At 48.4% G+C, this 27,427-nt stretch overlaps 1 protein-coding gene across 3 annotated transcripts in view; it reads left to right on the forward strand.

Annotated features, from left to right (window-relative positions):
- The window catches only part of fgd6 (FYVE, RhoGEF and PH domain containing 6), a 243,997-nt gene extending 225,266 nt beyond the window's left edge, over positions 1–18,731 (forward strand). For all 3 annotated transcript variants that reach the window (XM_038810925.1, XM_038810924.1, XM_038810926.1), the window contains one exon: positions 16,355–18,731. In XM_038810925.1, the coding sequence (XP_038666853.1) occupies positions 16,355–16,391 (37 nt within the window). In that variant the 3' untranslated portion in view covers positions 16,392–18,731. The remainder of the gene's footprint in view (positions 1–16,354) is intronic.
- The last annotated feature ends 8,696 nt before the right edge of the window (positions 18,732–27,427 follow it).

Below are 27,427 nucleotides of genomic sequence, written 5' to 3' on the forward strand. Positions count from 1 at the left end.
CCTGGAGGCGCTGGTAACGGCTCCGTTGCCGCTCCCACCAACGAGGTATACCACGAGCCCGGTGGTGGCGGCTACCCTCAAAATTTGGGGGCAATGGAGACGGCATAGGGGAGAAGTGGGGGGCTCAATGGAGGCCCCGATACGGTGGAACCATCGGTTTGTCCCAGGGAGCATTGATGGCGGATTCCTGGGCTGGCACAGGGCAGGGGTTAGGAGGCTGAGGGACCTGTTTGTGGAGGGGAGGTTCGCGAGCTTGGGGGAGTTAGAGGGGAAGTTTGGGCTCCCCCCCGGGGAACATGTTTAGGTACATGCAGGTTGAGGGCGTTTCCAGGCAGCAGGTGGAGGGGTTCCCCTTGCTGCCCCCACGAGGGGTGCGGGATCGGTTGCTCTCGGGGGTGCGGGTTGGAGGAGGGAGGATTTCGGACATATACCGGGTGATGCAGGAGGTAGACGAGGCCTCGGTGGAGGAACTGAAGGGTAAATGGGAAGAGGAGCTGGGTGAGGAGATTGAGGAGGGGACGTGGGCGGATGCCCTGGAAAGAGTGAATTCCACCTCTTCTTGTGTGAGGCTTAGCCTCATACAGTTCAAGGTGCTACATAGGGCTCACATGACCGGGACGAGGATGAGCAGGTTTTTCGGGGGCGAGGACAGGTGTGCTAGATGCTCGGGGAGCCCAGCGAACCACGCCCATATGTTTTGGGCGTGAGTTTTGGAAGGGTGTAGCAAGGACGGTATCGAGGGTGGTGGGATCCAGGGTCAAGCCAGGCTGGGGACTCGCAATTTTTGGGGTTGCAGTGGAGCCGGGAGTGCAGGAGGCGAAAGAGGCCGGTGTTCTGGCCTTTGCGTCCCTGGTAGCCCGGCGGAGGATTCTTCTTCAGTGGAAGGATGCGAGGCCCCCAAGCGTGGAGGCCTGGATCAATGATATGGCGGGGTTCATTAAATTGGAGAAGGTGAAATTTGCCCTGAGGGGATCAGTACAGGGGTTCTTTAGGCGGTGGCAGCCTTTCCTGGACTTCCTGGCAGAACGGTAGGAAAATAGGCCGGCAGCAGCAGCAGCCCGGGGGGCGGGGGGGGGGGGGGGGGGTGTGGGGGGTGGGTGTGGGGGGTGGGTGGGGGGGGGGGTGTGGAGAGAGAGAGAGAGAGAGAGAGAGATTGGATCGGGGGGAGGGAGAACTGTGTACATGGGTCGGTGGGATGTGGTGGGTGTTATCTCTTTTCCTTTTGTCGTTGGGTGTTCTTTTGGGGTTTTGTTCTCTTGTTTGAAGTTGGGTGGGAATTGTTCTTGGGGTGTTACCGCGGTTGTTTTGTTAATAGAGTTGAGCTGTTTATATTTTGTAAAAATTTCAATAAAAATTATTTTTATTAAAAAGAGTGTGGGAGCAGCTGCATTTTCAAAAGTTCTGGCTCTGCTCCTCTAGTAATCCTTTATTTTATCCTGGTGCACAATTCATATTTTTATTTTCATGGCTTTTCTGTCTTATGCTATGTCCCTGGAGAATCCTGAATTGTGTTTTACAAAGAGGAACTGAAACAAATAGTAGAAATCCTCTTTTGACCGTGGTGGTTGGAGTGGGCTGGGGTCGGGCCCAGCTTGCAGTGGTGTTGTTGCTGGTGAGTGGGCTTTAGCTTCGACACTGCTGCGCATAACTGGATGATGGCCATTGAGAATGTTGTTATGGATGAAGATCTCGGCTCTTTGGTGTAAGTCCTCAGAGCTCACTTTGAAGATTTGCAAGGTATCCTAGGGAGAATGGTGGAGGAGCATGAGACTTCTTGCATTTGGAAGAGCACTTCCCCTGGTAAGGGCCCGCCTTCAAGATGTTGAGCTCCCACTACTGGTGAGAAGTGGGAGGCGAATTCCCAGTTGAGTTTGATAATTGGCTGCCATGCTTTAGTAATCTTGATTTGGGAGCTGGGTGCTTCAGGTTCATCGGAACACAAAGTATCTGATATTCCGAGGTTCAAGTGCTGTTTCCGTCCCCCCCCCCCCCCCCCCCGGACCACTGGATCTATTTTGCTCTATCATCAATGCTCGATGCAAGGGGTTGGGGATTGGAAGTGGCCGAGTGAGTCATCCCTCTTAGCCAGGGCTTAGGCAGTGAGTTGCTTGGGTGCTGGAGTAGTGGCATGATGGAAGTGAAGTTGCTTCCAGAGATCCTGAAGAGTGTTCGTTGATCCTGTCTTGGCAGAGCCTTCTTGAGCAACATAGATGATATTATCCTGCAATTCTTGTATAATCCTGGACATTACTCCCTTGTGATGTTAATTGTTTATTGTATTTTCTGCTGCAAGGGCCGATCGAGATATGAGCACGGGGATGTGTGTTGTCTGCTATCCCATTTTAGCAAAAATCATAGTGAGTCGATTGTGCAAAATGTGGTCTGCGTACAGTTTTACTCCTTTTTGTTATTGTGTTATAACCCTTATGGTTAAAGGAGGTGCCATGTGAGAGTCCCTTTAAGAAAACTGTGTTTATCAAATGGCTGCAGTGATGTCATTGTGTGGATGGAGCTGGAATGTAATTCCGTCTTTTATTTTTGTTTTGTGCTCGAAGCTGCATTGTGTTTTACTTTCATTTTAGGTAGTTGGAGAGCTGCATTCAAAGCAGGAAGGTGTATTGATCTCTCTCTTCCGCTCACTTGATAATTTCAAAGTAATACCTGTTTCTGTAAGGAATGCAAACCTATTGTCTTTGTTAAAAAGAGTATGTGACTTATAGATGTTGCTAGGAAAGTTATTAAGGGTTACCTATAGAGTATTGTATCTGTGGGGATTATCAGTGTTGGTAGTTGATAAGATGTTTACTGTGTGTTTAGAAAATGTTAACTAGATTCATAGAATAAACATTGGTTTGTTTAAAAAATACTTTAGATCTCTGTTTCATCACACCTGTAAAGTGGGCCCTTGTGCTCCCCATAACCAAAATCTATTAAAAGTTGTGGGTCAGGTATTGTATTGAATTGCATTCTTCTGTTTGAAGCTAAGTAGTGTGACTCATCTTCGGTTAGCTGAGTTCTGTATAAAAGGCAAACACAAAGTGTACTCCCTAAGCTTGCGCAGGGTGAAGTTGAGACACCCTAGTGAGAGATAGCCAGAGTGGGGATTGGAACTTGGTAATTTGGTGCAGAGTGGGAGGAAGTGCTTTTTCCCTAGTGTTTTGTTTTCTTTCTTCTGGCTTGTCACTGTTAATCTGCAGGAAGAGATCCAGAGAGCATCCCGGGAAGGTAACTGATTTTATTTTATTACCTTTTCAAATTGTGTGGGGGAGGGGGGGGAAACTGAAGTGACATCACAGTAAAGCTGGGGTCTGGTTGGCAGGTTGGGAATCTGTAAAATTTGAAAAAATATATTTTAAAACAAATCTAATTGATTAACTAGATAGTGGAGTAACTAAACCGGAGGGCAGAGATCGGAATTTAGCATTTAATTTTACAGTAAAAATCTAGCGTCAGGGCCAGCTAGTTAATTGTAACTCAATCTAACAATAATTCACGTGTTTATTTCAAATTCATTAACTAGTGCTTAAATGTCCCTCAGCGGGGTGCAGTGCTCCAACTGTGAGATGTGGCAGATCTGTGACGCTTCCAGCGTTCCGGTCAACTACATCTGCAGCAAGTGTAACCAATGGCAGCTCCTCACAGACCCCATGGTTCAGTTGGAGCAGCAATTGGATGCACTTAGGAGCATGCAGGTGGTGGAAAGCGTCATAGATAGGAATTATAGAGATGTGGTCACACCCAACGTGCAGGCAGAGAGATGGGTGACCACCAGAAGGGGCAGGCAGTCAGCGCAGGAATCCCCTGTGGTTGTCCCCCTCTCGAACAGGTTGTGGTAAACCACTGTTACACCTGTATTAGGTGATGTAAGGTAGGACCTGCACTACAGGTTCGCCGGTAGCCCCTGCCTGCTGGCTCCGCCCAGTAGGAGGAGCGTGTCCTCTATTCAGCAGCCATTTCGCCAGCTGCTGTGGGAGGCCACACATCTTACTGCAATAAAGCCACAGTTGTATCCAACCTTAGTCTTTGTACAATTGATTGTGCATCAATTTATTGCAGTAAGATTTTCTAAAAGATGGACCTCCGAATCAAACCACATCGCCTGCAGCTGGATCCGCAATCAAGCGACGCCAAAAAGGACTTTAATCACTGGCTAGCTTGCTTCGAGGCCTGTATTAACTCAGTGCCCACCCCTCCGACGGAGGCTCAGAAGATACAGATCCTGTACTCAAGGTTGAGTTTCAATGTGTTTCCGCTGATCCAGGACGCCCCGAATTACGCACACGCCATGGTGCTCCTCAAACAAAACTACGCACTCTTCGCCAGGCACGTACTCGCCACTCGCTCTCAACTCCCTGGTGAGTCCATAGAAGACTTCTGGCGGGCCCTAATCCCACTCGTCCGGGACTGTGACTGTCAGGCCGTTACGGCCACCAAACATTCTAACCTCCTTATGCGCGATGAGTTTGTAACGGGGATTGGGTCAGACCTCATACGCCAAAGACTGCGAGAAGGGGCCACGCTCGACCTAGCTGAGAATAAAAAGCTAGCACTCTCCATGACGCCCACCTCATGTAATGTTCAGGCCTACCCCTCTGGCCGCGCAGCCCACCCCTCCAATCCCTCGTGGACCCCACAGATGGCCGCCCCAGCTGGGGCTTCACCCAGCCGGTACGCCTGCGCCACACGCCAACCCGTGCACCCTGGGGGCCCCCGATGTTACTTCTGTGGCCAACGGAAGCACACCCACCAATGCTGCCCAGCCCGCACTGCCATTTGCAAGACTTGCGGCAAAAAGGGGCAATTCGCCGCGGCGTGCCAGGCCCGCGCAGTCGCCGCTATTGCCCCCTCCCCCCTGACCTACATACAATGGGCGCTGCCAACTTCGTACCGGACCACGCGCGGCCAGTGGCACCGCCATCTTCACCTCCCGGGGCCACACACGGCCAGTGGGTGCCACGATCTTCACCTCCCAGGGCCGCGAGCGTCCAATAGGTGCCGCCATCTTCCTCTCCCCCAGTCCATGTACGGCCCATGGGCGCCGCCATCATGTCTAACCCCCGCAATGTGCGGCCCATGGGTGCCGCCATCTTGTCCAGCTCCCTCAACGTGCGGCCCATGGGCGCCGCCATTTTGTCCTCCGCAGGATCTTCAACCGCCGCCATCCTGTCTTCCCCGCCAACAGCATTCCACGACCTGGGCCCCCCACGCTGTCCATCTTCTGGCGCCAGCGACGACCGACCACAGCTCGCCTCAGTGACGATCGACCAGTCTCGCCCGCACAACCTGGCCACCGCTTCGACCAGTGTGAGAATCAACGGTCACGTGACCTCTTGCCTGCTAGACTCCGGGAGCACCGAAAGCTTCATCCACCCAGATACGGTAAGGCGCTGCGCCCTCGCAGTCCACCCCGCCAATCAAAGAATCTCCCTGGCCTCTGGATCCCATTCCGTCGCGATCCAGGGGTTCTGAACGGTCACTCTCACGGTCCAGGGCGTAGAATTCAGCGGCTTCCACCTCTATGTCCTTCCTAATCTCTACGCTGCACTATTACTAGGCCTGGACTTCCAGTGCAATCTCCAGAGCCTTACCCTTAAATTCGGCGGGCCCGGACCACCCCTCGCGGTGTGCGGTCTCTCGACCCTAAAGGTCGACCCACCCTCCCTCTTTGCCAGTCTAATTCCGGATTGCAAACCCGTTGCCACCAGGAGCACCCAGGACAAGACCTTCATCAGGTCCGAGGTCCAGCGGTTGCTTCGGGAAGGCATCATCGAGGCCAGCAACAGCCCCTGGAGAGCGCAAGTGGTAGTCATTAAAACTGGGGAGAAACACAGAATGGTTGTGGACTACAGCCAGACCATCAATCGGTACGCGCAGCTCGATGCGTACCCTCTCCCACGCATATCTGATATGGTCAATCAGATTGCACAGTACCGGGTCTTCTCAACGATAGACCTCAAATCTGTCTACCACCAGCTCCCCATTCGTAAATCGGACCGTCCATACACTGCTTTCGAGGCGGACGGTCATCTCTATCACTTCCTCAGGGTTGCCTTCGGCGTCACTAACGGGGTCTCGGTCTTCCAAAGGGAGATGGACCGAATGGTCGACCGGTACGGTTTGCGGGCCACCTTTCCGATGAGCAGGACCACGACGCCAACCTTGCCAAATTCCTCCACACCACCACTCTCCTGAACCTCACGTATAACAAAGAGAAGTGCGTGTTCAGCACAACCCGTTTAGCCATCCTCAGCTATCTGGTCAGGACGGAGCTCTGGGGCCCGATCGCGACCGCATGCGCCCCCTCATGGAGCTTCCCCTCCCCCACTGCCCCAAGGCCCTCAAACGCTGCCTGGGGTTCTTCTCCTACTACGCCTAGTGGATCCCAAACTATGCGGACAAGGCCCGCCCACTCATTCAGTCCATCCACTTTCCCCTTACGGCCGCAGCACAACAGGCCTTCACCCGTATCAGAGCCGATATAGCCAAGACCGGGATGCACGTAGTAGACGCGACACTGCCCTTCCAAGTAGAAAGCAACACATCAGACGTCGCACTGCCGCCACCCTCAATCAAGCAGGCAGACCCGTGGCATTCTTTTCCCGCACCCTTCATGCCTCAGAAATTCGGCACTCGTCCGTTGAAAATGAGGCCCAAGCTATCGTTGAAGCTGTGCGGCATTGGAGGCATTACCTGGCCGGCAGGAGATTCACTCTCCTCACTGACCAACGGTCGGTAGCCTTCATATTTAACAACACGCAGCGGGGCAAGATCAAAAACGATAAAATCTTGCAGTGGAGAATCGAGCTCTCCACCTTTAATTACGAGATTTTGTATCGCCCCGGCAAACTCAACGAGCCCCCAGACGCCCTATCCCGAGGTACATGTGCCAGCGCACAAGTAGACCGACTCCGGGCCCTATACGACAGCCTTTGTTACCCGGGGGTCACACGATTGTACCATCTTGTCAAGGCTCGCAATCTGCCCTACTCCGTCAGGAAGTACGGACAGTCATCAGGGACTGCCAGGTCTGTGCGGAGTGCAAGCCGCACTTCTACCAGCCGGACCATGCGCGGCTGGTGAAGGCCTCCCGCCCCTTTGAACACCTCAGCGTGGATTTCAAAGGGCCCTTCCCCTCCACCGACCGAAACACGTATATTCTCAGTGTCGTCGATGAGTACTCCAGATTCCCCTTTGCCATCCCATGCCCCGATATGACGTCTGCCACCGTCATCAAAGCCCTAAACACAATCTTCGCTCTGTTCGATTTCCCCGCCTACATCCAGTGACAGGGGATCCTCATTCATGAGTGATGAGCTGAATCAGTTCCTGCTCAGCAGCGGCATAATCACCATAATCAGCTATAATCACCGGGGAAACAGGCAGGTAGAGAGGGAGAACAGGGCGGTATGGAGGGCCGTCCAACTGGCCCTACGGTCCAGGAACCTCCCAGCCTCTCGCTGGCAGGAGGTCCTCCTGCACTACACTCCATCCGGTCACTACTGTGCACCGCTACGAATAACACACCCCATGAATGTCTTTTTGCCTTCCCCAGGAAGTCCATAGGATTTTGCTGCCCACTTGGCTCGCACTCCAGGACCGGTCCTGCTCCGTAGGCACGTCCGACTTCACAAGGCGGACCCGTTGGTGGATCGGGTGCACTTGCTCCATGCCAACCCCAGTATGCATATGTGGCGTCTCCCGATGGCCGCCAAGGTACTGTCTCCCTCAGGGACCGGCATCAGCAGGTTCCACCCATACACACTTCTTCGGCCCAGCGCCACCCTCCCCTCCCCCGGCGCTCCTAACATTAACCACACCAGGACTATCCCTCCTTCCCCTGCCCATGCCAGAGGATGAAGAGGATTTCAACACACTCCCGGAGTCATCCAACATCAGGCCAGCATCGACATCGCCGCCACCGCTACGTCGCTCCCAGCGGAACGTCAAGGCACCAGAACGGTTGAATCTCTAACTGGCACCACACTTTCAAAGGACATTTTTTTTATTTCCCCTGATAAAGCACTGTACATAAATTCACTACTGTATATAGTTCTCCACCACCCCCGCCGGACTCATTTTTAACAGGGGGTGAATGTGGTAAACCACTGTTACACCTGTATTAGGTGATGTAAGGTAGGACCTGTACTACAGGTTCGCCGGTAGCCCCTGCCTGCTGGCTCCGCCCAGTAGGAGGAGCGTGTCCTCTTTTCAGCAGCCATTTCGCCAGCTGCTGTGGGAGGCCACACATCTTACTGCAATAAAGCCACAGTTGTATCCAACCTTAGTCTTTGTACAATTGATTGTGCATCACAGGTATACTGCTTTGGATACGGTTGGGGAGAATAACCTATCAGGGGAAAACAGCAGCAGCCGGAGCAGTGGCACCACGGCTGGCTCTGATGTTCAGCAGGGAGGGTCAAAACGCAGAAGAACAATAGTCATAGGGGACTCTATAGTCAGGAGCACAGATAGGCGCTTCTGTGGATGTGGAAGAGACTCCAGGATGGTATGTTGCCTTCCTGGTTCCAGGTTCCAGGATGTCTCAAAACGGGTAGCGGGCATCCTGAACGGGGAGGGCAAACAGGCAGAGGTCGTGGTACATGTTGGTACTAATGACATAGGCAGGAAGGGGGATGAGGTCCTGCAGCAGGAGTTCAGGGAGCTAGGCAAAAAGTTAAAAGACAGGACCTCTTGGGTTGTAATCTTGGGATTACTCCCTGTGCTACGTGCTAGTGAGGCTAGAAATAGGAAGATAGAGCAGCTAAACAGGTGGCTAAACAGCTGGTGTAGGAGGGAGGGTTTATGTTATCTGGACCACTGGGAGCTCTTCCGGGCCAGGTGTGACCTGTAAAAGAAGGACGGGTTGCATCTAAACTGGAGAGGCATAAATATCCTGGCCACGAGGTTTGCTGGTGTCACACGGGTGGGTTTAAACTAGCATGGCAGGGGGGTGGGTACCGGAGCAATAGGTCAGAAGGTGACAAAATTGAGGGAGAACTAGGGAATAGGGCCAGTATGGCTCTGAAGAAGAGCAGACAGGGAGATGTTGCTGAAAATAGTGGGACTGGTGGCCTGAATGCCTATGTTTTAATGCAAGAAGTATAATAGGTAAGGCAGATGAACTTAGAGCTTGGATTAGTACTTGGAGCTATGATGTTGTTGCCATTACAGGGACCTGGTTGAGGGAAGGACAGGATTGGCAGCTAAATGTTCCAGGATTGAGATGTTTCAGGCAGGATAGAGGGGGTGTAAAAGAGGTGGAGGAGCTGCATTACTAGTTAGGGAGAATATCACAGCTGTACTGCGGGAGGACACCTGAGGGCAGCGAGGCTATATGGGTAGAGATCAGGAATAAGAAGGGTACAGTCACAATGTTGGGGATTTACTACAGGCCACCCAACAGCCAGCGGGAGATAGAGGAGCAGATAGGTAGACAGATTTTGGGAAGGAGTAAAAGCAACAGGGTTGTTGAGATGGGAGACTTTAACTTCCCCAATATTGACTGGGACTCACTTAGTGCTAGGGGCTTGGACGGGGAAGAGTTTGTAAGGAGCATCCAAGAGGGCTTCTTAAAACAACATGTAGATAGTCCAACTAGGGAAGGGGCTGTACTGGACCTGGTATTGGGGAGTGAGCCCGGCCAGGTGGTAGAAGTTTCAGTGGGAGAGCATTTCGGGAAAAGTGACCACAGTTCAGTAAGTTTTAGAGTGCTGGTGGACAAGAGTAAGAGTGGTCATGGGGTGAATGTATTAAATTGGGGGAAGGCTAATTATAACAATATTAGGCAGGAACTGAAGAACCTAGATTGGGAGCTGATGTTTGAGGGTAAATCAACATCTGACATGTGGGAGGCTTTCAAATGTCAGTTGAAAAGAATTCAGGTCCTGCATGTTCCTGTGAGGAAGAAGGATAAATACGGCAAATTGCGGGAACCTTGGATAACGAGAGAACTTGTAGGCCTCGTCAAAAAGAAAAAGGAGGCATTTGTCAAGGCTAGAAGGCTGGGAACAGACAAAGCCTGTGTGGAATATAAGGAATGTGGGAAGGAACTTAAGCAAGGAGGGCTAAAAGGGGTCACGAAAAGTAATTGGCAAATAGGTTTAAGGAAAATCCCAAGGCTTTTTGCATGTACATAAAAAGCAAGAGGAAAGTGTTAGCCCACTGAAGGACAGGGGAGAGAATCCATGTGTGGAGCCAGAGGAAATGGGCGAGATACTAAATGAATACTTTACTTTGCATCAGTATTCACCAAAGAGAAAGAATTGGTGGCTGTTGAGTCTGGAGAAGGGTGTGTGCATAGCCTGGGTCACATTGAGATCCAAAAAGACGTGGTGTTGGGCGTCTTGAAAAATATTACGGTAAGTAAGTCCCCAGGGCCTGATAGGATCTACCCCAGAATACTGAATGAGGCAAGAGAGGAAATTGCTGAGGCCTTGACAGAAATCTTTGGATCCTCACTGTCTTCAGGTGATGTCCCGGAGTACTGGAGAATAGCTAATGATGTTCCTTTGTTTCAGAAGGGTAGCAAGGATAATCCAGGGAACTACAGGCCAGTGATCCTTACGTCAGTGGTAGGGAAATTACTGGAGAGAATTCTTTGAGACTGGGTCTATTTCCATTTGGAAGCAAGTGGATGTATTAGCGAGAGGCAGCATTGTTTTGTGAAGGGGAGACCGTGTCTCACTAACTTGATAGTTTTTTGAGGAGGTCACAAAAATGATTGATGCAGGTAGGGCTGTGGATGTTGTCGATATGGACTTCAATAAGGCCTTTGACAAGGTCCCTCATGGCAGACTGGTACAAAAGATGAAGTCACACAGGATCAGAGGTGAGCTGGCAAGATGAATACAGAAATGACTAGGTCATAGAAGGCAGAGAGTAGCAAGGGGCAATTTAGCATGGCCAATCCACCTACCCTGCATATCTTTGGGTTATGGGGGTGAAACCGACGCAGACACGGAGAGAATGTGCAAACTCCACATGGACAGTAACCCAGAGCCAGGATTGAACCTGGTACCTTAGCGTTGTGAGGCTGCAGTGCTAACCACCGCGCCACCGTGCTGCCCCTGATTCTTCCTGTGATAGCGGACAGTGATGGGTGATATCTTTAGATCAGTTCGGGCATTCTTACCTCATATTGTTTTCCCCTCTCTTCAGCCGGTTGAGCAGGTGCTATCACTAATGCTGGTCTGGTGGTTTAGGGAAGGTTCCCCGATTGTACCGAGAAGGAGGGAATTGACTCACCCCCCCCCCCCCCCCCCCACCCCCCTCCTTTTAGGGCGCACAATTGTTGGGTGTCTTCATGATTCATCTTCGCTTTGGTGATGCAGTCTCCTCTGCTGGGGTTGGATTATCATCCTTTTTTTTCAGTAAAAATGGTGGGAGGTCCTGGGCTGGGCCAAGTCCAGTCCTGTGCCTGGTATCCTGGAGCACCTATTAGGGATGTTCTGAGAGGCTGGGTTTTACTTTTTCAGAGCACTGAGGCCTGGGGTTAAACTGAGTCCTGTATTTGGTTGATATCCTGTTGCTCCCCCTGAGGGGTGGGACACTTTCTTGGTTGAATGAGCAGCTTGTTCTCTTTTTCATTAATAGGTGATCAGCGTGCGGCAGGAAATATGGAACCAGGGTTGGGCCCTGATCCTTTGTTATCCTGTAGTTAATTCCTGGTAGCTCGAGCACTTTTTCCTCTCTGATTTTCTTAAGAGGCCCTTAAGGCTTAATCACTTACTGAACATTTTGACTTCTGGTGGTGGCCTTGGAGTGAGTCATTACACACAGGGTGGCTCCTGCTTGAAAGTGTTGGTTTTGGTCCTTTTACTTGAACTTTGGGGAATTTCGGCAGAAAGGTTGTGTGGAGAGTGAAGGGGGATTAGTTCTCCCCCAGGTGGGCACGTTACCAAACTCAAAAGAAGATAGGGTGAGCCCTGCCTAAAGTGTTGAAGGAGACTCATGACGTAGCATCAATTGCTGAAATGGCGGAGGAGGAAGAATAGTTGTCAACTGGAAAGCTGCCAGTAAAGCAGTTGATGAGCTTCATTAAGGATGAATTTCGGCAGCAGAGTAAAGAAATACAGAGTGCATAGTCAAAGGCAATTGAGGGGGCAGTGTCACCTCTTCGCGGGACTTTGGAACAAGTGGAGAAAAGACTGGAGGTGTAGGGGCGACTGTCCACGAGGTGGAGAAGGTGGTATCTGATTGTAGCTACACCTCCGGAATTATGATTCCGGGTTTATCAGGACATTGGTGCGGAGTTGGCCAAGAGACGAGTGGGGTTCAACAAGGCCAAGGCAGGTGCCGGATTTGGTTTGGGGTGCTGTATCCAGCCAGGACTTTGGGTCACTTTCGAGGCCGGCAGAGGCAAATGACTTTATTAAGGAACATAAGTTGGGGAAGATCTCAAGGGGGAGCGTGGATGGAAGCTCTGTCTCCATTTGTTTCCTGTTTGGTTTGCCGATTGGGAAAAGTTGTTATGGAGTGTTTGCACCCACCTTTTTTGTACTTTTGTATTGAAGTTAAATTGTTTGTTCTTTTCAAGGGGGGGTGCCCTTCGGTGTTGGGGGTATAACTTTTAATTATATTGCACTCTGTTGCTTCTGTTCAATGCAGTGGCTATGGCCTTGTTGTGGGCTGGGGTGGGGTGGCGGGGTATTTCGAGAATGCTCTGTATGGGAGCCATTTTGGGGTGATGTTTTTGGCATTGGGTTGGGTGTGGGGTATAAGGGGGAAGGGCCAGAGTGGAGATTTGGAGGATGGGAGGATGCAGATGGGATGGCTAGAGAAGGTGGGGATGATGTTTTTTTGGGTTAGGGGCTTCAGATGGGAGTCGCCACACTAGCAAGAAATGCTAGTGATTGGAAATGATGTGGGGGGGATCTGCAGTGGTTAGCCAGTGTGTGGGAAGGTGGGGGGGGGGGGGGGGGGGAAGAGGAGAGGGTGATGTGACAGTTATGGAGCGTGAGTTTGGTCATGAATGTGGTGGGATGGGGTGGAGCCGAAAGGTGCTGATGACGGACTCTAAGGGGGGAGGGGAGGCAGAAGCCTCGGGTGAGAATCGTGACGTGGAATGTCCATGGGCTAAATGGGTCAGTTAAACAAAAAAAAAGAAAAAGATTATCTGAAAATTTTGTTGCCAGTCCTTTCTGTGCAAATGTATGGAATGATGTTGGTTCTGTACTGGACATGAGACTGGGGTTAAGTTGCATTGTGCGGTATATATGTAACTCCCCCTTAGAACTGGGGTTTTCGCATATTTTCTTTGTTTATTTTTATATAAAGAATCCTTTAATGATTCCTGCATGGATGCAGACAGGTTTGGTATCAGAGGAGAGGATGCTGTGATGTGTTATTGGTGTTTTAGGTACTGCTAGAGTTGAGGGAGATACATATGGATGCAGCCTAAACAATAGAATCCCTACAGTGCAGAAGGAGTCCATCGAATCTGTGCCGACTCTGTGAAAGAACATTCTACCGAGGCCCACTCCCAAGCCCTATCCCCATAACCCCTTGTATTGATCGTGACCAATCCAACTAACCTGCACGTCTTTGGACTGTGGGAGGAAACCCACACAAACACGGGGAGAATGTGCAAATTCCACACACTCACCCAAGGCTGGAATGGAACCGGGGTCTCTGTGCTGTCAGACAGCAGTGCTAACCCCTGCCACCCATCCACTGTGCTACTGTGCTGTTCAAAATTTATTCTGAACTATCATGGTAAGATGCATCATGGGAGGGTGTGCACCATTTCACCATGTTTTCATGGCTTTATCCTGTTTCTTCCTTGGTCTATGGTGGGGCTGTAGAGGCATCGAGCTACATCTAAAGATTGTATCGAGCCAGTTACAATGATTGTTCTTCTGTTCCTCTTTCTATTCATTTATGTTGCGATGTTTTTCTTTGCTTACTTGATGTATTTTGTAATTTTGTTGCGTTGTTAGCAAAAATATAAAATCTTAACAAATGTACTTTTTTTTTAAACTGGTAATCCATGAGGCGCTGTGGGCCATCAGCAGCAACAGCAGAATTGTAACCACCTGGCTTGGCATATCCCCCACTCTCCCATTACTACCAAGTTGGGGATCAATGTTGGTCCAATGAAGAGTGCAGGAGGGACCTGGAATACTGTGAACAATTTTGGTCCCCTTATCTAAGGAAAGATATATTGGCATTGGAGGAAGGCCAGTGAATGTTCACTAGGTTGATCCCGGGAATGGAGGAATATTCTTATGAGGAGAGGTTGAATAGTTTGGGCCTGTATTCATTGGAGTTTAGAAGAATGAGAGGTGACCTTTTTGAGACATATAGGATTCTCAGGGGCTTGACAGGCTACATTTTGAGAGGATGATTCCTCTTGTCAGAGAGTCTAGGACCAGAGGGCATAATCTCAGAATAATGGGCCACCCATTTAAAGAGATGAGGATTTTTTTCTACCAGATGATAGTGAATCCGTTGTATTCTTTACCGTAGAGAGCTGTAGAGGTTTGATCATTAAGTTATGTTCAAGACTGAGACAGACAGAGATTTCTAATTAGTAAGGAAATCAAGGGTTATGCAGATAAGGTGGGAAATCAGTCATGATCTCATTGAATAATGGAGCACATTTGATGGGTCAAATGGCCTACTCTCCTATATCTTATGGTCTAATGCATGCCAGAAGCAGCCCCAGGCATACCTAAAAATGTGATGTAAATCTGGTGAAGGGACAGCACGGGATACTTGCAGGCCAAACAATGAAGCAACATGCGATAGACCAAAGTGATCCCAAGACAAACAGATCAGATTTAAGCTCTGCCATATCCAGTCATGAATGGTGGTGGACGGGATGGCACCGTGGCGCAATGATCAGCACTGCTGCCTCATGGCACTGAGGACCCAGGTTCGATCCCGGCCCCTGGGCAACTGTCGTGTGGAGTTTGCACATTCTCCCCGTGTCTGCCTGGGTCTCACCCCCACAACCCAAAGATGTGCAGGTTAGGTGGATTGCCATGCTAAATTGCTCCTGAATTGGAATTTTTAAAAAATTAATGGTGGTGGTCAATTAAATAACTAACAGGACGAGGAGACTTCACAAATATACCCATCTTCAATGTTTGGAGGAGCCCAGCACATCAATGACGAGGCGGAAGCATTTGCAACAATCTTCAGCCAGAAGTGCCGAGAGAGTGATTAATCTCTGCCTGTTCCTGAGGCCCCCAGCATTACACTGGCCAGTCTTAAGCCAATTCGATTCACTCCACGTGATATCAAGAAACGGTTACGGCACTGGATACTACAAAACCACGGACCCTGACAACATTCCATCAAAGTACTGAAGACCTGTGCTGCAGAACGTTCTGCGCCGCTAGCCAAGCTGTTCCAGTACAGCTACAACACTAGCACCTACCTGGCAATGTGGAAAACTGCCCAGTTATGCCCTGTCCACAAAAAGGACAATTCCAACCCAGCCAATTGCCATCCGATCAGTCAACTCTCGATCAAAAGCAAAGTGATATAGAGGGGGTCAGCCAAAGTACTATCAAGTGGCACTTACTCATAAACAGCCTGCTCACTGACACTCAGTTGGGGTTCCACCATAAATGCTCAGCTTGTAACCTCATTACAGCTTTATCCAAACATGGCCAAAGGAGCTGAGCTAAAGAGGTGAGGTGGGAGTGATAGCCCTTGATGTCAAGGTTGCATGTGACCAAGTGTGGCATCAAGGAGCTCTCACAAAACTGAGTCAACAGGAATCCACTGTAAAATTTTCCACTGGTTGGAGTCTTACTTAGCACAAAGGAAAATGGTTCAGTTTGTGAGCGATCCATCATCTCAGTCTCAGGGTATCACTGCAAGAGTATTTGAGGCCACTGAGATGGGGGTCTTATTACCGTGGTGCTTCCAAATATCCCGATGATGGATCCAAATAAAACTTATAATTTTTCTCCATACCCTGCAGCTTGTCTCTGGACCCCAAAGATACCCTGTTTTCTCCCCTTCCTCTTCATTCCCCCACTCGCCCCACTAGGTCTGAGGGAAGCTCATTAAGCTACATTTCAATTGATGTCTATCTGATGTGGTGCTCATCAAGCATTAGGAGGGAAGGTTAAGGCCGAGAATACCACCTTACACCCCACTGAAGTGCCTTCAATGGGTCTGCTGCAAATGCAGGCCAGTTTTCATGTTGGGGGAGAGCCTGAGAGGATACAGTGAAGATAGAGACTTAATGAAACATGTCTCGATCTGTACTCCCTATCCCCTAGGTACCGAACAGAAAAAAGGTGTCTTTTGATGCATTCATTTCTACATACTTAGTGCACTGTTTTGTACATAGACATTAAGAGTTACAATCATTAACAAATGTTCCAATTCTCCACAGGTGGGTAGAAGTTTTTCAAGAAGCTACTGTGTTATAACATTCCAAATATTGAGACTATACAAGAGAAGGATTTCAAGAAGCAACTCCATGAAAAATGCACGATACTGAGAAGCTAGAGTGTGGTGTTGATGCTTCAAAATAGATTGAATTCGACTGTTCATAATCACACTTTAATCTCCTGTAACAAACGATTCATTTTGGATTGCAGAATGAACTTCAAAGAAATTGCAACAAAAAACCCAAAACACTCTTCAGGTGCTCTTTGGTGTTATCTGAAAAAGGCCCTGAAGAAGAAAACTTGGCCAGTCGTGTAATTTTCTAATTTGAATGATAACGAAAGCAAGAATTAATTAAGCTCTATTTTGACATTTTGGCTACTTACCCTGTACCTGGCCACCAAAAGACTTAAGCGGTGATCTATTTTCGTGCTTCATTTTCAAGTGTGTTGATATCTTTGTATCATAAAACTGTGAACACCACATTATTATTGATAGAAAGGCCCACCTTTATCTCTCTGTTTTATTCATGGATTATGGAACTGACATTTTCTATCTCTGAAGATCTCCACATCTAAAAATGATTCATGAACACGTCTAATTTTTCATGAGGTAAATTTAATACCTAGTATTAGATGATATTACGTTTTGCAAACCAGAAAGGTCAAGGTAGTGAATTTATAATTGTTTTCATCTGGAGTCCGTAGTGCTACTGTTTGCCCGAGTGCCTCTGCTTCAGGGAAGAGAGGAATGAGCTCAGATTCCTATTCATGAACAATGCCCAGTGACTGGAATGTAAAATCTCTGTGCAAGAACACCAAACAAAGACATTAGCATTGATTGTGATGCCACACATTGAATAGAGACTGAATTCTTGCTGCAACAAAATGACCATATGGTGGTTTACTTGGGGGTTACCAGTGCCAATGGAGCCACATCCAGCAGGAGCTTGTACTTCAGAAGAAAGATGGGAAGGAAACTGGACAAAAATTGCGACCTGGTTCTTGACTTGTAAACTGTGATATCCATATTAAGTAGTTTGGAGGCCTGAGAATACTGGAAAAAATACATTTGATGAAATGTATTTCATTTTATGGAAAATGAGAAGCAAGTTGCCTTTAATGGTTCCAACACTATTGTCAGGGTTTCACTGTATTGATATCAATACTAGATGGTTCTTGTGATTTTCCAGGTTTATCAGAATGTACATTTAAATCTTTCCAAAATTTATGGTGGAACAGGGCTGTTAAATGCTGCACCCAATTTTCCTGTATATTTTAACTTTATAGTTGTTTTTTAATTTAATGTTTGGCTTTTGTAAAAATATTTGAAGATAAGATTGTTTTGCAAGGATTTATACATGCAGGCATGAGTTAGATTTATGTATTTATTTAACTATTGCAATGAGCATCTATGGTTCTTTATGGAATACAACATTCATCATGTAGAATTCAAAGTGCAAATTGATGTAAAATACACTTTTCTTAACTTTTCTAATATTGTCTTTTTATAAATGTTTAGAAAGATGAATGTAAATCGGCATTTGCGACTAAGCATGATCTGGTGAATCTAAATACAGGGACTCATGCTCTTCACACCAAGTAGGATTCCTTTTGGTAGGTGAGGGAAACATTTATCCCTTTTTTAAACCTCTATATAAAATACTTTCTCGATGGTGGCCAGCAATCTCTTCCAAATGACCAGATTTTTAATTAATTAATTCCAATTTCACAAGTTCCTGCAAGTATTGAACGAGTTTGCTCAGTTCTGCCTGCCTTTGAGTCAGAAAGTTGTGGGTTCAAACTCCACTTGAAAATTGAACATAGTATTTCGGCCATCCTGTCACTTTAGTGCTCGAAGAGAGCTATGTTGATGGAAATGCCATCTTTTTGTTAATACAATAAACTGAAGGTCCTTCTAACAAGTAGGAGTGGAGAAAAAGAATCTTGTAGCACTGTCTTGAAGAATAGCTGGCCAATGCTGGGGTCCATCAGATACCAACACTAAATGATATAGTAACTGGTCATTCATCTCATTTGCAGTTTGTGGGGCTGTGTGCGAACCGTATATCATGTTTGTCAATGTAAAAATCTTGACATCCGTAACTGAAGATATGATGAAGTAAAGTTTAAATGCAAATACTTGTTAAAAATAATTCCAGGACATTTGCTTTAACGACCTTGCCTAGAAGTGCATTCCATATGTTGATCACTTTGTGTGAAGAAAATATCAGTTATAAATTTGCCTTTTGCTAATTTAAACCTGTGTTCACCACGGTCAAAATTTAGTTTTCATTACCTTTTCTACACTTTGTTTTTGATTATGCCTCTGTGAAGTGCCTTGGGGTATTTTTCTACATTAAAGGTGCTATATAAATGCAAGTTGTTTACTGTCTTAAATAGCTGTACAGCCACCTCAGTCATCTCCTTTGGAACTAAAACATGATATTTCTCCAGTTCCACACCATAACCAGAAATACGTTTTTATTTCATATTGCCTCCAGAGCATAAATGTTTTGGTGTTTCTAACCAATATTGGACGTAGTCCTTGTGGCCATAACTGACCGCAGCACTATTTTGTGTGAGAATGACTTCTCCAGCTTTGTACCTATTTTTTGCCTCAGTTTAATGATCCTTCATTTTTTTAAATGTGATCATTGAATCGATACAGTTCAGAAGGAGGCTAATTAGTTCATTTGAAACTCAATGACACTGCTTGCACCTCAGCAAAACTTGAGGTTAAAGATTGGATGATCAGAGATTTGATTTCTTGAGTTGTGAGTTGAGAGCACTCTGTTGGAAACCATAGTGTATTTTGTAAAATAAATTTAGAGGACCCAATTCATTTTTTCCAATTAAGGAGCAATGTAGCATGGCCAATCCACCTACCCTGCACATCTTTGGGTTGAAGAGGGAGGGGGGGGGGGGGGGGGGGGGGGAACCCACACAAACACAGGGAGAATGTGCAAACTCCACACAGACAGTGACCCAGAGCCAGGATCGAACCTGGGACCTCGGCGCCATGAGGCAGCAGGGCTAACCCCCACTGCGCCATCGTGCTGCCTCTGCATAGTGTATATTGTACTGTTAGCCAAACAGTGTGTGTGATAATACTTTAATAACTTCTTAGACTGGAGGCTATTTCTACATAAGAGGTCTTTGTAATTTTCCACAAAAACCTCTGCACAAGTTCCCCATGATTCAGTATTGCTGTTCTATTTGTCTTTGTATGTTCATTTAGACCTTGGAAACTTATCCAAACAAAGTTTGCAATGTTAAAGTGGCTACGTAAATACAAGAATCACCTGCTCTGAAGAAGTCATACGGACTCAATACGTTAACTCTGTTACTTCCTCCACAGATGCTGCCAAACCTGCCGAGTTTATTCAGTATTTTGTGTTTTTATTCAGGAATCGCCTGTCCCCTGGTGTCCCCCAAGGCTCTGTGCGTTGCCCCGTCTTGTTTTGTACCATCATGCTGCCCCTCGGTAACACCATTTGAAAATACAATGCTGGTTTCCACATGTATGCTGATGGCAAAGTTTTACTCCCTACCTCTTTTAACCCCTTCACTGTCTGTAAAAAGTTTTCATCCTTTTTTTCAAATCATTCCTTGTATTCCCTTTCTCTGTAACCTCCTACAGCCTTGCACTCTTCCAAGAAATCTGTGCTGTTCCAATTCCGGCCTCTTGCACATCCCTGATTTTATTCATTCCACCATTTGGTGTCTGAGGCTGATCTTTGGAATTCCCTCCCTAAACATCTCCATATCTCTAACTCACATCTTTTAAGACACTCGTTGAAAATGGCCACTGACCAAGCTTTTGGTCATCTGCCCTAATGATTCCTTATTTGCTTGGTGTCCATATTTTGTTTTATAACTTTACTGTGAAGCACCTGGGGACATTTTACTGTGTTCAAGTTTTGTTGTATGTAAGTTCATGTTGTCACCCTCTGCTGTTATTTGGACAAGTTAAATTTGGTCTACATTTGACCTTGCAGTCCTTGAAACTGACGCGGTTCCCCGAAATAGAAGAAAGGTTCTATATTTGAACACTGATACCCTACACCTAATAAACAAATCATGAAACTGAAGTATCAGAACGTTATTTTTTAATGGATTTACATACTGGCCTTGGGAACTCAGATACTGTGCAGTTATCTAGCAGCAAAGAAAGATATGAGCAAAGTGAATGGGATATTCTGGCAATTGCTATTCACATGCCATGATCATTAGACTTCATTATATACACTTTTTCCCTTATTGAACAAATATCTGTGAAATGAACAGCCTTTTTATTAATTCGCGGTATATGGGCATTACTGGCAAAGCCTGCATTTATTGTCCATCCCTGCTTGCCTTAGGAAGGGGTGGTAGACTTAGCAGTTTGATACACTCAGTTGTTTGTTAAATTACTTCAGAGAGCAGGTAATATCCATGTTGCTGTGGGATTGCGGCCACATATCGGCCAGGCTGGCTAAGGACAGCAGGTCTAATTTCTTCAAGGAACAGTATGCATAATTTACAACAAAAGTTTCACGGTCAAAATCATCTTAAACTGTATTCAAACCCTCAAACTGCTGTACTGTAGTAGGAAATTGAACTTGAGTTCTCCTGGATTAATAGCCCTGTAACAATCACGCAACACCTAATGTATCCAACATTCACTGCAAACATTTATGTTGAATGTATTGACGTCTGACAATTTTTTATACATCTGCCCAGCAGGTTTTTCCTATAGAGCCATGAGTGGGTGCTACAGATGAGATGTATGTCAGAGATAGCTGCTTTTATATTCTCACCTGTTTCATCGTGGAATTTGACTAGAGACTGGAAAATGCAAATGTGTTACAATACGGAATCATAGATGGGTGAGGCCATTTGGCCCATTGTGCGTGTGCTGGTTCTTCGGAGTAACTATATAGTCAGTTTCACTCCCTTTTCCTAAAGCCCTGTAAATGTTTTTTTTAAAAACATATCCAGTTTTCTGTTGCACGTTACTATTGAATCTGCTCCCAGCACCCATTCAAGTAGTGCATTCCTGCTTATTAAATCTCACTGCTGAAATAAAATTCACATCTCCCCTTCAGATTCTTTTGCCCATACCCTTTAATGTTATGTAAAACCCTTATAATGCCAGCACTCAGCTTTACCACCCCAAAATACCAATATCTGGTGTAACCATCAAGTATTTAACCTAATAGTGGTTCACATGCTGTCTCCAACATAACCTAGTTAGTTAGTTTCTTCAATGTTCACAATTTCACGAGTTGTCTTGTTTTCAACCAGTGTTTGTAGCATGACAGACTCTTGTGTCTGCAATAGAGCCACAGTCTTTGCCATTTGACCTTCTTTGTTTCTGGTTTTTGTTTATCAGTTTATTTTCATTCTGTTTAAATGGGTAATTGCTCCATTTAATTTTCTGTAGCCAGTTAGGATTCTTTGTTCATTAATTTCAGACCACTAATCGAGCTCAGATAGGAAGTAAAAACTAATTGCATTTGATCTTTCCCCTAAACTGATGTAAGTGGCACTCTTGCCTCTGAGTCAGAAGCTTATGGATTCAAGTCTCACTCCAGAGAGTTTAGCATAAAATCTACGCTGACACTCCAGTTCAGTGCTGCAAGGTTGGGTGCCGTCTTTCAGATGAGACATTCAACTGAGGCTCAGTGAGCTATCTGTGTCCTGGCCAATATTTATCCTTTAATTAACATCACTAACAAATTATATTTGATTTGATTTATTGTCACTTGTACCAAGGTACAGTGAAAAGTATTGTTCTGCGTACAGTCCAGACAGATAGTTCCTTACATGAAAAAACGTAGGACATACATAAATACATAATGTAAATACATAGACACAGGCATTGGGTAAAGCATACAGAATATAGTACTACTCGGTAGAGAAGATGTGTGAAGAGTACAGTTCAGTTCGTAAGAGGGTCATTCAGGAGTCTGGTAACAGCGGGGAAGAAGCTGTTTTTGAATCTGTTAGTGCGGATTTTCAGACTTTTGTATCTCCTGCCCAGTGGAAGAGGTTGGAAGAGAGAATAACCCAGATAAAAGGGGTCTTTGATTATTGCCGCGAGTTTCCATTGCTCAGCCCAGCAAATCCGACAGCACAGTTCAAAGTTAATTGGTCCACTTTACTAGACTTCAAGGGCTTCTCGCCGCAAATAACGCCTCGCCAGCTGATTTGCCGGGTCCGCGCTCGCCAGCCCTCCCACTAACAAGATCGAGCAGCACTTAAACAGCCAACCCCAGCCAGCTCGCAACAATGGCGCCAAGAAGACCAGCCCCAAGATTTGGGGACACTGACCTGCGGAGGCTCCTGGACACGGTAGATGCCAGGAGGTACCCTGGGGCAGCAGGGTAGCATGGTGGTTAGCATAAATGCTTCACAGCTCCAGGGTCCCAGGTTCGATTCCCGGCTGGGTCACTGTCTGTGTGGAGTCTGCACGTCCTCCCCCTGTGTGCGTGGGTTTCCTCCGGGTGCTCCGGTTTCCTCCCACAGTCCAAAGATGTGCGGTTTAGGTGGTTTGGCCATGCTAAATTGCCCGTAGTGTCCTAATAAAAGTAAGGTTGGGGGTTGGGGGGGGGGGGGGTTGTTGGGTTACAGGTATAGGGTGGATACGTGGGTTTGAGTAGGGTGATCATGGCTCGGCACAACATTGAGGGCCGAAGGGCCTGTTCTGTGCTGTACTGTTCTATGTTCTATGTATGTTTTGTTCCCCTGGGTGTACCGGAAGGTGAGCCACAAGGCAGCCAGGACTGCCTGGAATGAGGTGGCGGCAGCTGTTAGTTCCAGCAGTATGACCAAGAGGACTGGGCAGCAATGCAGGAAAAAAGTCAACGACCTACACAGGGCAGCATGAGTGAATTGACACCAACACCATCTGCCCCCCCCACCCAAGGGAGCATACACCTCCACAACTCTCCAAGTGACCCACAGCCATCCCTCCCTCTTCCCCCTGTCATAATATCCACTCATGTATATCATGAGATGCAGACAGGCAGTGATTGACACACAGGATAACCAATGAACACACATGACACAGAACAACCAATCACCAGACACGACACCACCACTATAAAGCCCACAGGGCATTAAGGCTCTCTCCACAGAACACAGCTAGGGAGATAGTCACAGTGCACAGGCCAATGAACATCATCACCATGTGATAAAGAGCTAGTCTGGTCAAGCCAGTAGGAGGTTATCAGTTAGGTTAATAGAGTGTCAACCCACAGCAAATTATGTACAGCACTCAACAGGTTCAATAAAACAGTGTTGGACCATCTCCTGTGTCGGACGCATGTTTCTCGTTTTAATGCATCCAGTTGCAGTCGATGTTAGACCAACACAAATAACACATCACCCCCTCTCCCAACACTGAACCACACGTGTGGCTAACGATGCCCTCTCTTTGTCACCTCAGGAAAAGCTCCCCCACAATCGGCGGGAGAGGGTCCAGGCCGGCAGACGGGTGCGGACTTGAGAATCCTCACCTCCTTCGAGCAGCGGGCCCTAGGAGTGAGTAGGGTAGCCAAGGACAGATCGCTCACCGATGTGGAGGCAGGCAGATGCCGCAGAGATGAGGAACCACCGGGCTCCACCCGGGCAATCTGTCAACCATGAGTAATGATTGCCTTACTGACTGACCTATCACTCCCACTGACCACATGCCCATTCTCCTGCAGGTCCTCCAGTCAACGGCACCGTCCATCCTGGGTGGCTCCCTCTCCTGATTCCGAGGAAAACACCTTCGAGGAGATTTCTGAGGATGCCACCGTGGTCATGCCACTGCTGTCATCCCCATCCTCCACCAGCGCAGATACACACATCTTGGTGGGACATACTTAGTGCTCAGGCTTCTGGGGCACAATCTGGTGAGCGCCACACTGCTGATGTACATCAGGTGGAGGCAAGCAGGATTCCCCTGTCGGAGGGCTGCTGGATCCCCAGACCCAGCTGGATCCCAGCTGATGCTGAGCCTGTGTGCAAAGGTTCCCGGAGCTGATGGAGATGTTAGGGAGTGGTTGGGATATTCAGAGAGAGATGTCAGCATCACTCCAGCAGATCCATAGCCACTTACAGGAGTCCCAGAGATTACGGGTGCAGGGGATAGCGTCGGCAATGAGTGGCACTGAAGCCAACACTAATAGGGTGGCAACCGCAATAGAGAACCTGGTGCACAACATTGGCACCACGAGTGAAGGCATCGCGCAGTCGGTGACATCCATTGCTGAGGGTCTCAGCAGAATGCCCGACTCACTGGGAGATGTTACCCAGTACCAGGCCAACCTTGATGAGGTTCTGCGGGACATGTCCCTCTCTCAGATGAGAATGGCCGAGGTGCTGCGGAGCTTGTCCCAGTTGCACGTGGGTATGCCTGAGGTACTCTTCCAGAGAACATCTTCCAGTCACTGAGGAGCATCGCCGAGGGCGTCGACACCATGGTGCGGATCATGGGGAACCACCACGGCTGGCAGAGCCAGATGATGCAGGGGCAGCCAGGGCTCGATACGCCTGCCCATGGGCACTGAGTGGAAGGAGGGGTGCTGAGTGCCAATCCAGACCCGTCCCATGGGGAGGCAATAGTGGGTACCAGCTCCCCAGAGTTCTACCCCTCTGATGAGGCTGCGTCTCAGGCTCAGCACACGGGCTGTGCATGTGCCACAGACAAGTGAGCCGGAGCCCTCCAGCCCCCAGAGGATGCCCGTCAGGGGCATCGAAGGCCACAGGATGAGGTAAGCAGCTGGCTGCCTCCACCTCAGATGTGCATCCTGGGAAAACACCAAATGTCGTGCTAGAGCTAGGAGAGCCAAGCACGTTGAGGATCAATGAGGGCACCGGGGGAGGGGTTGGGGTGCAGTAGATATGGGGTGGCGAGGGCGGGTTGCAGGGTGAGGGGGCAACACTATCGGGAATGGGGTATTGTACAACACATTAAACAACTTTTTGCACAACCATTATGCTGCCTCTGTCACTTTCTTCCGCAATGCTGGCTGACCCCCGGACACTTTGCTGATCTCTCCAAGCACCCTCCAGCCGTTGACATGTCCCCAGAGCTATGTCCCATCCCCTGTCGGCTGCTGCGTGTGTGGTGTTGCCTCCCGCAGTGTTCAGGCACAGTGTCCAGGCATTAAGGTGTGATGGGATGCTAGGCAATGACTCCCACATGTTACAGGATGCACCCACCCATGGGAAACCACTTGGCATGTGTGAAGTGCTCTTACCCAAGATTGCCAATTCCCTATTAGCCATAGTCTTCTGCCACGCAGCCAGAGTCCTCAGCTGTCAGTGCGGCAGGGACAAGGTTTGCCCCCAGAATGTGTTTAGGGTCCATGGGTTGGCATGGTGGTGCTGCGAGTGATTGACCCCCCCCCCCCACCCTCCCATGGCGGCCCATCCCTGTGGAGGGCCCATCACGCTCCCCCCCCCCCCCCCCCCAACGCCGAGCACTGGGATGGCAAGCCTAGCGCCCCCGGGCTCTTTGCCTGTGAGCAAAGATGCCGACTCACGGAAGCCCTTCTGCCAGGTTCATGTTTTTCAAAAGGAGTACTAATCACTTCCAGCAAGTACAGCGTGAGCACTTGCTTGTGAGGATGCTGAATGATGGGTGGCCGTTCGTTATGGGGTCGCTCTCGTTGATTGTATGGAAATGGGGTTTAAGTGACGATAATTGGTTTCTCATCACAAGACGGCGAGATCCCTATTTCGCCTACGGGAGCGGGCCGTTTGCATTGCAAACTGTTTGGTGCCCAGTGCTGATCCTGTTTTTGGCCTCTCCCGCTATTCACCGGCCTCATTTGAGTGCGAGAGGTCGGAAGATCGCGCCCTCTGTCATTTCTTCCGGTCTTGGGCCGAGCAGTTGCAGGCTATGATGCAGCCAGATAAGATGCTTTCTATGGCGCATCTGTAAAAATTGGTAAGAGTCGATATGGACATTCTGAATTTCCTTAGTTTCCTGAGGACGTACAGGCTGTTTTGCTTTCTTTTTTAAAAAATATTTTATTCAGGCATTTATATAAAAAATAAATAAGAGCAGAAGCAAAATTGTACAACCTAATAACCAATACCCCCCCCCCCCCCCCCCCATCCTCTCCATAAACCTTTCAGCTCCTTCGCCACTGCCAACACTTTCCCCGACCTCGGGCTCGACCAGGCCAAACGTGGTTCGATGACCGTGTTAAAATCATCCCTCCCATGATCGACTGGTGCGAGTCCAGGTCAGGGATCTTCCCCAGCACCCACCTCATAAACTCCATATCATCCCAGTTTGGGGCATAGATTTTACCCCCCCCCCCCCCTCCCCCCTCTATGCTGACAGTTAATTTTTTCTAAAGAAGTCTGCTAACGACTGCCACCTCCGGACGAACCCTGACATTGACCCTCTCAGGGCGAACTTGATTTTCTCATGACAGAGAAAGCTAGTCTTTGAGTCCCTCCAAGCTAATAGTATCCGTCTCCGGGCTACCAGGGAGGCAAAGGCCAGAACGTCTGCCTCTTTCTCCTCCTGGATTCCCGGGTTTTCCGACACTCCGAAAATCACCACCTCTGGACTCGGTGGCACTGTTGCTTTTAACACCTTGGACATGACATCCGCAAACCCCTGCCAGAAGTCCCAAAGCTTCGAGCATGCCCAGACCATATGAACATGGTTTGCTGGTCCTCCCGCACACCTGTCTTCTATCCCAAAGAACCTGCTCATTCGGGCCACTGTCATGTGTGCCCAGTGAACGACCTTTAATTGTATCAGGCTGCGCATGGCACATGATGTGGACGCGTTGACTCTACTGGGGCAGCAGGGTAGCATGGTGGTTAGCATAAATGCTTCACAGCTCCAGGGTCCCAGGTTCAATTCCCGGCTGGGTCACTGTCTGTGTGGAGTCTGCACGTCCTCCCCCTGTGTGCGTGGGTTTCCTCCGGGTGCTCCGGTTTCCTCCCACAGTCCAAAGATGTGCGGGTTAGGTGGATTGGCCATGCTAAATTGCCCGTAGTGTCCTAATAAAAAGTAAGGTTAAGGGGGGGGTTGTTGGGTTACGGGTATAGGGTGGATACGTGGGTTTGAGTGGGGT

Source organism: Scyliorhinus canicula, chromosome 11, assembly GCF_902713615.1.
Source record: "Scyliorhinus canicula chromosome 11, sScyCan1.1, whole genome shotgun sequence".
Classification (NCBI taxonomy): domain Eukaryota; kingdom Metazoa; phylum Chordata; class Chondrichthyes; order Carcharhiniformes; family Scyliorhinidae; genus Scyliorhinus; species Scyliorhinus canicula.